This window comes from Bison bison, unplaced genomic scaffold, assembly GCF_000754665.1.
Source record: "Bison bison bison isolate TAMUID 2011002044 unplaced genomic scaffold, Bison_UMD1.0 scf7180017864214, whole genome shotgun sequence".
Taxonomy (NCBI): domain Eukaryota; kingdom Metazoa; phylum Chordata; class Mammalia; order Artiodactyla; family Bovidae; genus Bison; species Bison bison.
This window is the reverse complement of record NW_011494786.1, coordinates 570988-588094: the sequence shown is the minus strand read 5'-3', so window position 1 is coordinate 588094 and position 17107 is coordinate 570988. Positions and strand designations below refer to the sequence as shown.

Here is a 17107-nt window from a genome sequence, read left to right as displayed (position 1 = left end):
GGAGCGACAGAGGATGAGATGGTTGGATGGCATCATCGACTCAATGGACATGCGTCTGAGCAAACGCCGGGAGATAGTGTGCCGCAGTCCATGGGGTCACAAAGAGTGGGTCGCAACTAAGCAACTCAACAAAATTATCCCTGATAGTGTGGTAGACTGGCAAATTATGCTGTTGAAATGAATTAAACTTGGGCTTCATCTTGACTCTGTCATTTGCTAACTATATATTCACTGGTGTCTACTTAAATTAGCCTGATTCCTCTTATGAAAACACTGATGAATTGTAATGAGAATTAACAGAAAAATTCAAGCAAAGTAATTTGGTACATTGCTTAGTAATAATAAAGTTGCAAAAAATATAATTCCATTATTTTTCTCAAAATTTTTACAGCTTGATGATAAAAATCTGAGATAAGTAAAATAAAATCACAAAGCAGAAAGCAAAGCAGCCTGGCCTTGAAGGGGAGCAAAGTATGTTACCCCAAAATATGCCTATAGGCATAAGAATTATTCTGAGCTTATAGGGGTTTAGATAATAGAATTGTTTTAGATTATTTGTTGGCTGAACGAAGAGGAGTCTGTGCCATCACAAATATCTCCTGTTATACAAATATCTCCTGTTATACCTGGTTTAATACCTCTGCTATTAAAGAAATACAAATACAAGTAAAGAACTAACAAGATACTTGATGAGATTAATGTCTCTTTAGGTACATTCTTTGATTTATTTGGTACAAAATGATTTGGTTCATAGGGGCCCTGGCTAAAATGCATATTTATGCCTCTTGATATTATCTTCTAATAGCCATTATTTTAATCTCTGCTTCAATAGCTTTATAAACCCTGCAATAGTCCAATTGTTCTCCTCAGTGAAGACAACCATATTTCAGCATTTTGCAGTCTTTTAGCTACTCTAAATGTACTTACACCTTCCTTCTATGAAAGCACAGGAGAAGAAACAGTTGCCTTTTCCTGCATTTCAGATAATTGGTGATGCCACCAGCCTGATAACCAACTCTGCAGATTTACTACCTCAGGTCTATGTGTTATGTGAGATAATAATTAAAAGTAAAGCCAGTTAAAATGGGTTTTCTAACAGAAAACATCTTAATTCAGATATTCACACCACTCACTTTTCTACATTATTTTTCACAACACTGATCTCAAACAAAATGAGACAAGTCATTTCTTCATCTTAAAGAACAAAGCGAGAGTAAAGCTGCAACCCTAGCATCAAACAAAATTTACACCAAATGTATACATAATGCAGATATGACTATCAGCTTATCAAATTCCTATAAGATGATAACCTGTTTCACACATAATCAACATATGCATAAAATAAATTTTGACTATGGTTGAAAACAAAATAATAGTTGCTTCTGACTGTGGAGAAATTGTGTTCAAATTACCATTACTCTGAAATGAGCTTCTGAATCTACTATCTACTCTTTAGATTTGACTTACATTTAAAGCTGACTCTTAGCAAAACCCACCATCTGCCTCTCCAATGTAGTCACCTTTCTCAGAACCTATCCAACTCCTTTATACAACTGAAGTCTATGGAATTTATAGATAAATGCTGATTTACAATTATAGTTCCACAATGTTCTATGCAAGAGTTAAAAAAATGCTAAAAAAGAAAAGTAAAAAATTACTTTTCTAGCTTGTTTTTCATCATATATTTTTGATAAGTCTGTTTCAATCATTACAGCTTGTTTTTAGTTTTTGATATCACCTTTTACATATTTAAATTTTTATTACACAAAATATTCAAAAATGCCTCAAGTTAAAATATTAAATAAGATTTGGAAAAGTCCAGCTTTCATCTTTGTCCCCTTCAACTTATCCCCTCATTCTGCTTTAAAGGCAACATTTAAAAAATCCTTCCTTTGTCTCTACTTATGAATGTAAGTAGATGATATGTAGATAGATTGAATGAATGGGTTTAGTTACACGTTCCTATTATCCTCTTCTACCGTATTAAACAAAATGCTGTGTATGGTACACACACTTCTGTACATACTGAAAGTGAATTTTGGAGATTACTCCATAGCAAGACAGTCTCATTTTTTTTCTAAAAATGCAGAGTATTCCACTGTTGGATGTACATCACTGTATTCATATAACCCCTTTTGTTTCCCAGCAAGGTCTCTGATTTCTGCTAAGACCCATATGGGATTTCCCTGTGACAGACAGTAAGTTTGTAACAGAAACTGGAGGGCTTCAGAAATGCATGTTATCGACTTGTGGCTTTGTCCTGATAGACTTCTGAGAACTATTTATGGTGAAGAATGCATCCCAGCCAAAGAACCAGCACATCAATGATGTTTATTGGAGAGACAGAAAAAGATTGAAGTATTATAGCCCACTATCAGTATAACAAAAAAAAAATAGTTCAAGAAGTACCCTAGTTTATATACTTTCTTTTAAAAAATCAGTGAAAAAAAGACAAGAGCATGATTACAAAAATGTTGAGGGCATCACATCCTTACAAGTTACCTGCATTTCTTACATTTGTTGTCCCAATTCTGTATCCAATAGTGTATAGAAACTTGTCTTTGAAAATGCAGATATGAGAGGACCATCATGAAATGGGTTCATTAAGGGCTTTCTCAGGAAAATGGGTTCATTAAGGGCTAGCTTGGGAAAACATGTCTAATAACAGAATGCAGAAAACTCAAGAGAAAAAGTAAGAAAGGAAACTTTCTAGATCTACAGGTGACCAAAATTCAGGAATATAAATAAAAACGTTATTGTTGTGTGATGTAATCTTCCCTTTATCTTTTCTTTGACTTCTTTCTTTGAAGATGTATGAAGCAGATGATTTTCACTCCGTATTTATTTGAGAGAACACATTATAAAGTAAAATGAACAGATGAGCTCAGATGCACAGGAAACAGAAGTTGAAAACAAAGGGAACCAAGGAAGAAAGAACATAAGGTACTGGAATCAATATTGAGAACTTCCAGGTCAAAGGCTGAGGGCAGCAGGGTGGGGGTGACTGAGAAAACCATCGAGGACAGTTTTTAAGGGGTCACTGAGCCAGGAGCAAATGAGATCCTGAGAAAGTACTTCATTGTGGAAGAGTTAGCACTAAGCAGGAAACCTTTCCATGCTGTGAAGAAGCTGGGACAGAAGGTTCTTCCTTGAGTGTGACCATCTTCACTTCAGCTCAGGAGCCCTGCAAGAAACAGAGGAGAGGGTTGTTTCCAGACATAACTCTACAGGGGAATGTTAATGTTACTATTAAAGCATTACAGTTAGAAGGGGAAAATATTCTTAAGTTTCCTGAGCCAAAGCTACTTTAGAGCACAAGCCTTTTATTTAGTTAAGAGAAGAAGCTTTAGTGTAAATTGCCTGATGAGAAGTCAGATCCAAAGTCTTTCATTATTTCTGCCTCTGTCTTGTTTCCTTTACCATCTATTCCAGGGAGACTAAACACAATTCTAAAAGATAAAGAGCGTACCTGTTGGCTGAAGTGTAGGGCGTCCTAAGAGAGACAAAAGAAGATATATACTTAAAAGATATAGAGGTTGATCCATCCCCAAAACACAATGTCCCAAGCCCCAGGGCCCCACCAGAGATTCTCCTAACACATCATCTGTTGCCAGGGTTTATACGAGGGCAAACACTGAGAACCTGTGACCCATGAAATTTCTCTCATACCAATCCAATGCAATTAAGTCAGTCTTATTGTCTCTTCCTGCATTTGTCCCAGGATCTCCACCCCAAATCCCCATGCCTGTTAACCTTTCCTTATCTCTACAAGCCACAGTCTCTTATGTTTCACCCATAAGTAACCATGGACTACAGATTTCTGGATCTCCAGGATATTAAAGTCAGTTAGGGAAATAAGCTTTAGACGAGGCCATTGATATACAGAGAACTAACTTGAGCAAAACCATATGTCTTCCTCCAAAAGTCAGTGGGGAGGCTCAGCTGTCCAAAGAACAAGCTCCTTACCTTTCTGATTCCTGAAGTAGATGAAGAGCCCCACCGCAAGGAAGAGCAGACCCAGAACGAAGCCCCCGACTCCACTCATCATCTTGCTCTGAGCAGAGTCAGACCGTGCCCCTGAGAAAAGAAGCCAGTTTTAGTCATTTTTATCCCAAATTCTCTTCTCTAATTGTGATGCTGAAATTGTGAACTATGGGAATGAGGAAAGAAGGCTACCCTGGAAGAATCAGAATAATTGGACATTTCTGGAAAAGAGATTAAAAAATCACATTGAGTAGCTACAAGGTTCAGACAGTGAACTTATTTAAATATCACAGCCATGCTATTAGGTCACATGACTTCAACATCTAATGGATGAGGAGCCAAAGGACTCAATGAGGTTAAGTAGCTTGTCTAGGGTGACAGATGTAATAAAAAGCATAGCTGAGGTTGGACTCCACTCATGTCAAGCACATCCATACATTGTAGAGGGTGCATCTCTTTTCAGATCACAGTGAAGAACTCAGAGCAACAGTGTCAGAAGCCCAATCTGAGGTAGGGGACTGGTGCCCAGGGCCATGTAGTGTCCATGACTTGTGAAATCACAGGAAGCTCAGAACAGGAACACCTCTTTTCTCCTTGTCCGGCAGAAGTGCCTCCCCAGGGGGTGTAGGTATTTGGAGAAACTATCCCAGGATATCTGTAAACTATCAAAGGATTTCTATCATAGGCTATCTCAGGGCTCCCCCAATAACCTCAGCTGAAGAACAGAAGAACAAGGAGCAAATGATCACATGGTGTAGGGAGAGGAGACACTCAGGGGACACTCAGAGGAAAGCAAGCCCCCTCCACAGTGGGTGAGGGATTTATGAGATCAGAAAGCTCACTCCATTCTACTGTGATAGGGCTCGTCCGGCTGGGGTGATCCACTTGGCAGGTGTAGACCTCTCCACTCTGAGGAACTGTTTCAAGCATCACCATGGTCTGGAAGGTCCAGTCTCCATTCTGGATCAGGCCTGTGGAGATCACCCCAGCCTCCTCTTCATGGCCGTTCCGGAACCACCTGACTTCAATGTGGCCTGGGTAGAAACCATTCACAGAGCAGACCAGGAGGTTGTGGTGCTGCAGGGGCTGAGTCTTTGCAGGATACACAGTCACTGTAGGCTCCACTAGGAGAGAAAAGGTGGAGGGAATCAGTGAGGACAACACAGTAAGTCTCCTTGGTTAGCTGCCTTTCAGCCCCCACTCTCAAGTTCCAGACTGCAGCTTTGGGTAGGCCTCCCTCATAGCTGGCCCAGTGGCACAAGAGAATTAGTGCCATGAGCTTTATCTTTAACATTTACACACTGGACAATTAGTTTGAAAGATGTTGAGAAAATGTGTGTTTTCTCATGCATTGAAATAGTTATTCATTGTTGAATTTAAGTGTTTACACATCTTTGCAAGGCATATTGCATATTAATTAAAAGCATAATTTCTGAAGCCAGACTGCCTGGGTTCAAATCCAGGTTCTAATTTTTACTGATTGACCCTGGGAGAATTTTTACATTCCTCTGTGCCTTAACTTTCTCATCTATAAAGAAGGATAATAGTACTAACTTATCTCTTAGCATTCATTATGTGAGGATTAATATACCTAAAGTATATAACACAGTAACTGGAATTTACCCTACAATATGTGTTAGCTATTATTTTCCTTGTTTAATTCAAAGCCATGTGGATAAATTGGGGGAAAGCAGTGGGATAGGTGTGGAGAGAAAGGATGAAATCCTGGGAAAGCTCTCTCAAGGCACTCATATCTTAGAATATCTCAGAAATGGTTCTACCCTACAAAAGATGAATGTGATTGTACTCTGAGTTAAATCTCAAGAAAAGGGTGAGTCCTGAAGGAGAGGAAAAGCCATTAATTTTTCTTTAATTTATATAAATTTTTACATACCACTGATCAACCCATCTCCTTTGCAAAACAAGCATGTTTACTATTGGAACTATTATTATTTTACATTTTTCTTTCTTTTTAAGCTCATATTTGAGTTCAAAAGAGGATGAGAGACTCATTAATATGTATGCTTAGTGCCTTATACAATCCCTAAAGCTAACAGGTTCAATAAAGACATTTTCTTGGAGAAAAAAAAAAAAATCTCAGGAAAAGACATTTTTACATATCATAAGATGACAAATTTAAGATTACGCTAAAGCATCTTTTCCAACCACAACACTGTGAGATTAGAAATCAATTATAGGAAAAAAAAAAACTGTAACAAACACATGGAGGCTAAACAGTATGTTACTGAATAATCAATGGATTAATGAAGAAATTAAAGAAGAAATCAAAAAATACCTAGAAACAAATGACAAGGCAAATGCAACAATCCACAGCCTGTGGGACACAGCAAGAGCGGTTCTAAGAGGGAAGTTTATAGCAGTACAATCTTAACTCAGAAACAAGAAAGATCCCAAATAAACAACCTAACCTTACAACTTCAGAGAAAAAAGAACAAACAAAATGCAAAGTTAGTGGAAGGAAAGAAATCATAAAGATCAGAACAGAAATAAATGAGATAGAGATGAAGAAAACAATAGCAAAGATCAATGAAATTGAAAGCTGATTCTTGAGAAGATAAGTAAAATTAATAAACTTGTGGCCAGATTCAATCAAGAAAAAAAAGCGGGGTGGGGGGGAGTTAAATCAATAAAATTAGAAAACAAGAAAGAAGTTACAACAGACACCACAAAATGCAAAGGATCATAAGAGACTACTACAAGCAACTATACACCAATAAAATGGACAACCTGGAAGAAATGGACAAATTCTTAACCTCCCTCCTGTATCCCTCCCCAACACCTTCCCTCCCTCCAGGCCCACTCAGACCCCAGGGCACTGTTCCCATCACACACACTCTTCTCTTCGTCCCACTTCACACACACACGCACTCCCCTCAACAGTCACTGACAAATTCACACACTGTCTCTCCAACAACAGACTCTCACAGGAACCCCGACTTCTACTTGCTCACATCCTACATGTTAGTACTTACCCTGGACTCAGTCTACCTCTGTCTCCCGCCCTGTCTCTCTCTCTCTCCCGTCTCACAATCACGCGTTGACAAAATCACAGTGTCTGCTGACAAAAGGCTCTCACAGGAACCCTCCTAACTTGTACCCACTCACAGTAGTACACACTCGACCCAGAGTGAGTGAAGTATCTCTTTTTCTGTCTGTCTGTCTCTGTCTCTCTCTCTCCCACTCTCTCTCACACACACACACACTGCTCCACATTGGCCGTCCACCCCCGCGCTCACCTCGCCGCTGCACAGTGAAACTCTCACCGACCCCGTAGTTGTGTCTGCACACCCTGTCCACCTCGGCCCGCCTCTCCTCCAGGATCTCCTTCTGGCTGTTCCAGTACCTGGCGTCCGGCCGCCCCAGCTCGGTCACCGCCCGGTACTCGCCCCAGTCGCTGTCGAAGCGCACGAACTCTTCTCCATTATGGAAGCATCTGTCCAGGAACTGCACCCGCTCGGTCCCGTTGAAGAAATGACACTCTCTCTTATAATACTCCAGGAAATGTGCTGCAGAGACAGGATAGATCTGGTCACAGGAGCGGATTCCTGGGGAGAGTCTAATGAGGAATGGAGGGCAGGGGCGACACCCACCAATGCGGGACGCCCAGGCTCAGTTGGGGCCGCTAGGACTAGCCCTAACCCGCCTCGGTGGCTCCACCGGCACCCCAACTACCAGCACGCTTTGGGTTCTTTCATCTTCGCTCAACAGACAGAGGCTGCGGGAGGCTTGGGGAAATCTCTCTTATCCAAGCCTTTCCCGACCTAGTCCAGCTTCCATGCTTGGCTGGAGCCCTCTAGGCCTGAGTCCTCTAAGCCTGAGGATTTGCCGCACCACCACCTCTTCCTAGAATCCTCCACCAGAAAACCAGCGCTCTCCCGTCATCCTACAGCTCTTTTAACAGTTCCTTGAACATGTTCACCTCATTTTGCAAATGTTAGGTTGGGGCTGACCTTACCACAGGCCTGTGCTACTCTCTGAGAATCCAAAGAAACAAAAACAGACATGTCCCCTCCAATCATGGAGCTTAAATTTTAGTGAAAATGATAGACAAAAGTAAACCATAAAAGAATTTATACAAGAGTGAGAAATATCAGAAGTGTTAGACTTCTGTAACGATTATAGGATGACCTGAATTACATTAGGTGCCAAAAAGTGGTCTCTAAGAGTGACATTTAATGTAACATGAAAGGCTAAGTTGGCATGCACTGAGGGAGGAAACTGGGTGTGTGTATGTATGTTTAGGATAAAAGGGAGACGCATTTCAGGTGTCTGTATTTTGTACATTAATACCATGTACAAAAGCTTGGAAGAAGTGACGGACTTCTTTAAAGAACTAGAAAAAATATTTCATTGAAGTGCAGAGAGTGAGAGGGAGGAGGTAAAAGACTATACTGGAGAAATCAAGTACTTGAGCCAGTAACTTAAAAGTCCTGTAGGTGATGTTAGGATTTTGACTTTATACTATATGTAAGGAGAACTACTGAGGAGCGTTAAGGAAATTAAAACCATAACCCTAATACAGTGCTACAACCTCTTTTCTGCATTTTCAAATTAAGAAAGCTCAGAAAAACAGATTTTTTAAAAACTGGTAACAAATCTCAATTGGCAAATCTGACTTGATGAGTTAAGGGGTCAAATATGACTCTGAGGGTTGGGGTGGGGTCTGTTCGGCACATGGTAGGCTGTTTACCAGCATCCCTCACCCCTACACAGTGGATGTCAGAAGAAACCCTCAGTGTAACAACCAAAAATGGCTCCAGATATTTCCAGATGTTTAGGAGTCAAGGAGTAGGGGTAAGGAGTGGTGGTTCATCACCAGATGAGCTCCATGAGTATAAACCATCTGAAAAAATCTATGGTGCAAAAACCATTGTTAATTTTGGAGCAGCTGAGAATTACATTGAAAGTTTTGCCAATAGTCTGTCTTGGTCCTACATCAAATCTATACTTTTTAAGAATCCAGCCCCAGTGGAGAGCTACTTTTCCAGTAAAACACATTTATTCAGTACGAAGCCTTCTTTGTTTCCCTCACCAACAAATTATAAAGTCATGTAATTTATCCTTCACATCATCTTCCTTCTTATTTCTCTGCCACTGGCCCACTACTTGTCTATAGTATAGGAGTAAACTACAGTCACAGACATTTTATTCCCATTCAAAGCCCCAAATAATTCCTTTTCTAACTTTGTCTCCTACTCCCAATAATACCAGTAGGCATTAAATTATCAGCCTTGGTCATACAAAGAATTCTTATTTCTGTAGTCAAGTCCCACTGAAAAGGAAGAAAGTAAGGGAGAAAGTGACCTCATTTAGACAATTAACAAGAAATGAGCAATTCCCCAGACTCTGAGAAGAGACTTTCACTTATAAATGATAAGTGCACTGTGAATCAGATCAAGTCTATCTTAATATTCAGAAATTCTCTAATATCTTCTTGTCAGTGACAAAGTTAAAAAATAAAACTGTGTGAAGTCAATTTTTTTATGGTAGCTTATATGGTTAGGACTGTTACTGCAATTCATGTGCCCAATTTCAGGTTGCCAATTTGGTAAATAAAAATATAGGTTTCCCAGTTAAATTTGTATTTCAGAAATTATTGTTGTTTAGCTGAAATTTAAATTTAACTGGATCCTGTGTTATATTTGGCAACCTTAGCCCAACTTGCTAACAAAATTTCAGAAGGAGTACTTCTTTTTCTTCTTCTTCACATGCCCATGACAGCCTGCACATACACTATGAACCCATATGAAACTTGTAAAATAAATGCAAAATTAATGAATATTCCTCCTATTTATTGCTTCTAGCAGTCTTTCTAGTGTTGTTCATATCATAAGTACTCAATAAATACATTGCCATTTTAATTTTTATAAACCCTATGAATGTAAGCTCACAAGATCTATTTGTTTACTTTCTAAAGCAAGTGATATCTTCATCATCATTTGGCAATTGTCTTCAATTAATGTTATCACTAATTATCATTTTGAGCACAAAAGAGCAGAAACATTGCTTTCTATAAAATAATAATGTATATATGAATCCAACACAGAGTATGCTGACATAAAAGAAAAGGAATTTCCATAAACTCGATTTCACACTATATAATCTGGGCTCTAGCAGCAACTATGTGACTGGGTAAATTATTGAAACTTTTTGAATATTAGATTCCATAGATATATTTTAATTGCTACAGATTTGATAGGACAGTTATAAACTTATGGACCTGGTACATAACAACTATGAAGTGTTTTGATGTTCCATGCTGATAGAGATTGGGTTGTTTTGTTTATTACTCCATCCTCATCAGCGAGGGGAAAAACTGTTGTACTCTAGGTCACTAATAAATATAAGGTTGTATAAATCAATAGCTTTTTCCATAACCAGTCACCCCTGAATACATACAAGGGCATTCTAGTGTTTTTTGCTGGTGACTGAACCTCTCTGGTTCTCAAGTCCTCTCAGCGTTTCTTCAGGTTCTTTTATTCTTATACTTTAGGTCCAGCTTACTCTCCGATTCTAGGGCACAGTCTCCCCCTGATTTAAGCTACTCAAATGTGGCATCTGTAATCCATTCCTCACTTCTTCAGCTCTCATTCTTTCTTCAAAGGGTCCAATCTAGTTCCTGTCTTGTACGTTCTGTTGACTGTAAACAAGTCCGCCAAACCCAGTGTTGATTTCTTTGTCATGTTCTCACTTGACCCTCCTTAGTCAAACTCATCACAACTGCCACTCCTTCCCTTCTTGAAAAATCTATTTTCTTCACTTGCATGCATCACATTCTCTTGGTTTTCCCCAACATCAACAGTACCCCTTCCCAGGCTCTTTTACAGACTCACAAGCCCTTGGCCCTCTGGACATGGCCCTTGCTCTCTTTTTCTGATCTACACACAATCTCTCCTTCCCCCACTTTCTTATATTTTAACATAGTGCATATGTCAGTGACCCTGACACTCATACCTTTGGCTCTGGCCTCCTCTTGAATTTCAATTTGATGTTTTCGATTGACTTCTTGAAGGCTCCACATACGTGTTAATACATTATTTCAAACTTAAAATAAACAAAACTTATTCTTCTATCCACCCACTTCAAATTATTTCCTTCCAAAACTTTTCCTATTTCAATAAACAGCACCACCAAGTGCTTTCCTAGGTGCTGTGCTGTTCTCAAGTCATGTCTGACTCTTTGCAACCCCATGGACTATAGCCCACCAGGCTCCTCTGTTCATGGAATTCCCCAGGCAAGAATACTGGAGTCGTTATCATTTCCTCCTCCAGGGGACCTTCCTGACGTAAGGATCAAACCCGCGTTTCTTACATCCTTACATCGCCTGCATTTGCAGGCAGATTCTTTAACACTAGCGCCACCTGGGAAGCAATCCCTCAGTAGCATTCACATATCTTATTAAAGAAAATTTAAATGTTTTACCACAGCCATCAGGTCCTAATATGATTTGTCCCCTGACTTCATCTTCAACCTCATCTTATTCCACATGCCAACTTGCTTTCTATGCTTCAGCCACTTTCTTGCCTTCTTTTTTGTCCCTTTAGAAAATCAAATATCTTCCTCACTTCATTCTTTCCCTGTTCCCTTACATCCTTCACATGACTGGCTTTCCATCATCAAAATTTCCATATTTCAACTAAATGTCATTTTTACTAGCCACCTGAACTGAAATCAGGTGGCAATTCTCTTTGTTCCATGACCCTGACATACTTTTTTTCAGAGCACTTATTTGTCTCTGAAATGTTTTTTCTTTGTTAAAGTTTATTGGGTTGTTGTCTTTCTCTCCTGTCTCCATGATAGCAGGGGTCTTTTCTTCCTTATTCAAATAGAATTTTCTGGGCCTAGAACAGAGCCCAATATATAACAGCTGTTCAGGAAAAAAAATAAAATTTTTTTGGTCTAAACAAATAAACCCTGAGTTTTGGAAGCTGATTTTTGTGGGGATCTTGGAAAGCATCCAGAAGGGGCTCCAGCTCCAACACTTTTATTCTGATGACACATTAAATTCCTTCTACCTTCTATGACAAATTCAGACAAATTTCCTCTTTCTCCTCCCACTAGTTGTAAGAAACTTTCAAAGTTAAGTAAAAGGTGATTTTTAAGAAAGAGAGATTTTCACTAAATTTCATCTCATCTAATGGACTATATAGTGCTGATGGTCTGTGTAAACTTGGGGATTTTCAATAATGGTGATGACATAACTGGAAAAGGAGTAGGGAATAACTGGAAAGATTTATGAACATGAATAATTAAGGAACAGAGACTACATGATAAATGAAGCTATGAAATTTGAGGCCAAGACCTCAATAGGCCAATGAACCCCCTTGACTCGCTTTTTGACTTTCAACACTATGGGATGGAAACAACCTTCATACTCTGTACCCTGCTTAGGGTTTATGGTTTGAACAACATGAAATTGCTGATAATTGATTGCTACTGACTTACAAAAACAGGATTTTATACAATTTGTCTCCACTAGTTAAATCCCTTCTCATGGGTTCAGGGCAGAGAATGGGGAGACATAGGAGAAATTGATTGTGCAGAAAGATTCAAAATAGATTCGTGATGAATACTAACCTATGTCAGGTTTTCAGAATATATGTGAATTCTTTAAGTGTCATAGAACATTCCATAAGGTGCTCCTTATCTATACAGTCATTCCAAGTACTAAGAATCTCTGCTTAAGCTTTAGGGTGCTTTCCACAGAATAGAGAGAAAACCAACCCCAACTTTTGTCAGAGGATTTCACAGGTACATAATCCTTATAAACACTGGAGCTCAGGAGAAAGGGAATGGCTTAATGGGAACAGACCTTTTGATATATTCTTACATGCTAAGGAGAGACAGCATAGGTCCTATTGAGGACACAACACAGGATCTTCTAGGAGAGATCTTTCTAATTCCTTTTGAATCCACAGAAAATTTTTGGTGAAACTTTCCCTTTTTTTGGCATGCATGCTAAATTGCTTCAGTCGTGTCTGTCCCTTTGCAACCCCATGGACTGTAGCCCATCAAGCTCTTCCATCCATGGGATTCTCCAGGCAAGAATACTGGAGTGGGTTGCCATTCCTTCTCCAGGGGATCTTCCCAATCCAGGGATCAAACCCCATCTCTTATGTTTCTTGCTTTGGCAGGCAGGTTCTTTACCCCTAGCACCATAGGGAAGCCCTTTTTTGGCATAACTGGTGGCTAAAACCATAAAGAGTCTGCCTGTAATGTGATCCCCTGGAGATGAAAATGGCTACCCACTCCAGTATTCTTACCTGGAGAATCCCACGGACAGAAGAGCCTGGTGGGCTATAGTCCATGTGATCACAAAGAGTCGGACATGACTGACTTAGTAACACACACACACTATAAATAAAGGAAACTACTGTATGAGGAATTATTTTGACATTCTTATTTATAAATCTTAAGACCCTAAGAGAATTGAATGCAAGGCTGGATAGGTTTTACTGGAGGAGAGTTGAAAAGAAATGGTTCATATATATGGCGACAACTTATACAACTCTCATGAAGTGGGGAAGCACCCAGGCTCCTTTACTATGGAAAGAACTAAGGATCCATATGATAAAGATAGGTGGTCAGTAAGAATATATCACAATTTTTAAGGGACCTGGCCTGGATATAGTGACAAACTCTGTTCCTCCCCACCCCCCACCCCCTGATAGGTCACCATCCAAGGTATATACTTACGTTGGATCTCCCTGGCCCAGGCCAGGGGAGGGCACAGCACCATCAGCATCACTATCAGAGCTGCCATCCAGGAGCCTCCAGAGAAATACAGGCACACCATGCCGGAGAACAGCAGAGGATAGAGAGTGAGAGGAGCAGGCAAGTCCCTCTCAAATGGGTACTGTGACCCTCCTCCACCCACATCCCAAATAATACCGACCAAGGAACTCATTTGCTCCTGGATTGGGTGAGCCCAGTCTAGGCAACCAATCAACATCAGAGGCAAATAGCATCATCAGTTGCTGGTCAGAGATTCAATATGAAGGTCCTCTTCTGAAACGTAGAATTTTCTCTACTAAAAGGATTGTTTTAATTTAGTACTTTAAAGATTTGACCCTGTTGCATCTGAAATATTTTAACTGGGCCCCTATGGTGATCTAGCTTTGTGCTGGTCAGTGATGGTCACACACTTGTTTCTTTAGGAGCATTCATTCCTCTCACTTGGAAACAGAGCTGTTTTGACAAATGTATCATAGTGTGTTAGGAGACAAGGCAGTGGAGAGAAAATGATTGCAAGCAAAGATCTTAAATCTTGTCCTACTTGCACCATAACTTAGTGGTGCAGATTTTGGAAAATTACTTAAACTCTCATAATTGAAAAGAAGTCACTTCAGTCTTCCAGGAATTTCAGTACTGCATGTGCTATGATTCTGTGAACACCTCAAGAAACAGTATCTCTGGTAACAGATGATGTTACAGAATTATCATTGTTGATTGGAGACTATATAGTCTGTACTTCCTAACAGGTAGGGGTGTCTCTGATAAACAAAAGGAAATTTTAAGTTAGTCAATAATTAACCTGAATGAAAAGATCTTTCACGTTTGTTCCTGATGCTGTCACTGAGTTTAGTGGCATTGCCAGAATATTCATCTAACTGTGCTGTGTCAAACTATCCACCTCTTTACCAAAAGTACAAATACTGGTCTAATTATTTTTCAAAATTCCACTTAGATTTTCCACTAGCAAATTCCCAAGTGATTTCAGGTGTATGTCTGGAATGTTGTCTGTTTTACTCACAATACACAATAAAATATTTCAGCAGTTATTTCGCTAGTATTCCATCCTTATAAACAAGTTTGTACCCTCACAAAGTAAGCTTATTAGTAATGATTCTCCCTCAGTGGGAAAGGACATATCTTCCTACGTGGTGTACCTGTCAAAAAAAAATCAATTTTTCAATACTGTAGAGCAATTTTGAGAACACTGAAGCAAATGACCCTCAATAATTATTGCTAGCATCCAATTTTAAGTCATATGTTCATTCCATATGTTGCACAAGCAAGGTAAAGGAGGAAAACTTGGTGCTATTTAATACCCATCCAGAGATGCTAAAGGTGATCCAGGTGCAGAAACGCTTGTCAGTCTCTGTAGTTCAGGATTTGGAACCTAACCTTGAAAAATACTTTCAGAAGAGAGAGGAGTTCAGTAAACTGTTAAATTAGAATGAAATGGCCAGTTAATTTAAAAAATCATCTAAACCATGCCTACATCAACAACAAGAGAAAAATGATTTTTAATCATCATAGCAGAATGTAACATAATGACTATTCAAAATATTAAGCTTCTCCAGGAATGACAAATACTTGTTGTTTTTTACTGAATAAAAATTCTAAGCTATGGGAAACGCAAAAGCATGACAAGAATCACTCCTACCGGATTGTTTCTGCCATCCAAGCAAAATACATAGCAGTTGGTTTATTTTCCTTTCAGAACAAGAATGAAACACCAGGAGTGTTTAGCTGTCTATAATTCCTTCAATGCTACTGCTTTTCTTAATTACAATATCTCTAGTCTTGACAGTGTTCTTTTCATCTATTATATGATCTTATAGCTATGTGACTTCACACCATCCAAAACAATTTCTTGTTATGTTCCTATATGAACAATTCACTGGAGTGTATACCTAGATAGGATTCTGAGGGTATCTCTGTTTGCCTCTTTCTATTAGTTAAGATAGCGATTCAAACTGTTAAGTGAATTGTAAAATTCTAGATAGTTTAGAGAAGACTCTTGAGAGTCCCTTGCACAGCAAGGATATCCAACCAGTCAATCCTAAAGGAAATCAGTCCTGAATATTCACTGGAAGGACTGATGCTGAAGTTGAAGTTCCAATATTTGGCCAGCTGATACAAAGAACTGACTCATTGGAAAAGACTCTGATGCTAGGAAAGATTGAAGGCAGGAGGAGAAGGAGATGACAGAGGATGAGATGGTTGGATGGCATCACCAACTCAATGGACATGAGTCTGAGCAAGCCCCGGAAGTTGGTGTTGGACAGGGAGGCCTGGCATGCTATAGTCCACGGGGTCACAAAGAATCAGACATGACTGAGCAACTGAACTGAAGTGAGATAGTTTCAGGAATGTTTAAGGAGGCCTTGAAATGTTGGGAGTAACTTGTGGCATGTATGAATCTTTAGCACACCTCTGGCAAATCAGTGTCATAATATCACCTGTTGAGCCTAAATACAAACTGTATTGGGAATGTGTACAGGGATTCAAACCCCCTTGGCCACCAGAGTCAAGAGATCAAAAGGTATCCCTGAATGGCAGCCACAAAAAATAAACAAGGAAGCAGATGAAAAACCAGATATTTGTAAGAGTGTTCCTCTGAGAGACACTGGTGCTCTGGGGTGGCACAGGAAGAGCACAAAGACAGCCCCTGCCTTCTGGGGTCCCTGGAAAGATTTACAGTTAGCCCTTTGGTTCAGTTCAGTTCAGTCGCTCAGTCGTGTCCAACTCTGCAACCCCATGGACTGCAGCATGCCAGGCCTCCCTGTCTATTGCCAACTCCCACAGTTTACCCAAACTCATGTCCATTGAGTCGGTGATGCCATCCAACCATCTCATCTTCTGTCATCCTCTTCTCCTCCTGTCTTCAATCTTTCCCAACATCAGGGTCTTTTCTAATGAGTCAGTTCTTCGCATCAGGTGGCCAAAGGATTGGAGTTTCAGCTTCAGCATCCGTCCTTCTAAAGAATATTCAGGACTGATCTCCTTTAGGATTGACTGGTTGGATCTCTTCACAGTCCAAGGGACTCTCAAGCGTCTTCTCCAACACCATAGTTCAAAAGCATCAATTCTTAGGCACTTAGCTTTCTTTATAACTGTCACATCTGTAAAGAAAAACCATAGCTTTGACTAGACAGATCTTTGTTGGCAAAGTATGTCTCTGCTTTTTAATATGCTGTCTAGGTTTGTTATAACTTTTCTTCCAAGGAGCAAGTGTCATTTAATTTCATGGCTGCAATCACCATCTGCAGTGATTTTGGAGCCCCCCAAAATAAAGTCTGTCACTGTTTCCATTGTTTCCCCATCTGCCATGAAGTGATGGGACCAGATGCCATGATCTTAGTTTTCTGAATGT

At 39.7% G+C, this 17107-nt stretch overlaps 1 protein-coding gene across 1 annotated transcript; it reads right to left on the bottom strand.

The window, feature by feature from the left end:
* Positions 1 to 2311: 2311 nt before the first annotated feature.
* On the bottom strand, positions 2312 to 13884 carry LOC104992401 (DLA class II histocompatibility antigen, DR-1 beta chain-like). Its single transcript, XM_010845263.1, has 6 exons — positions 13702 to 13884; positions 7242 to 7511; positions 4827 to 5108; positions 3967 to 4077; positions 3470 to 3493; positions 2312 to 3184 (listed from the first exon to the last, which is right to left on the bottom strand). The coding sequence occupies exons 1-6, from the start codon at positions 13799 to 13801 to the stop codon at positions 3171 to 3173; spliced, it is 801 nt and encodes a 266-aa protein (XP_010843565.1). The 5' UTR covers positions 13802 to 13884; the 3' UTR covers positions 2312 to 3170.
* Between the last annotated feature and the right edge of the window lie 3223 nt (positions 13885 to 17107).

What these genes read in the sequence shown, in the direction of transcription:
- LOC104992401 (XM_010845263.1), bottom strand. Translation starts at nt 13,801, where the DNA reads ATGGTGTGCCTGTATTTCTCTGGAGGCTCCTGGATGGCAGCTCTGATA. An exon ending in TTTCACTGTGCAGCGGCGAG is followed by an intron (nt 5,109 to 7,241) that starts GTGAGCGCGGGG and finishes TTTCTCTCCTAG; the next exon opens with TGGAGCCTACAGTGACTGTG. An exon ending in CTACTTCAGGAATCAGAAAG is followed by an intron (nt 3,494 to 3,966) that starts GTAAGGAGCTTG and finishes TGTCTCTCTTAG; the next exon opens with GACGCCCTACACTTCAGCCA.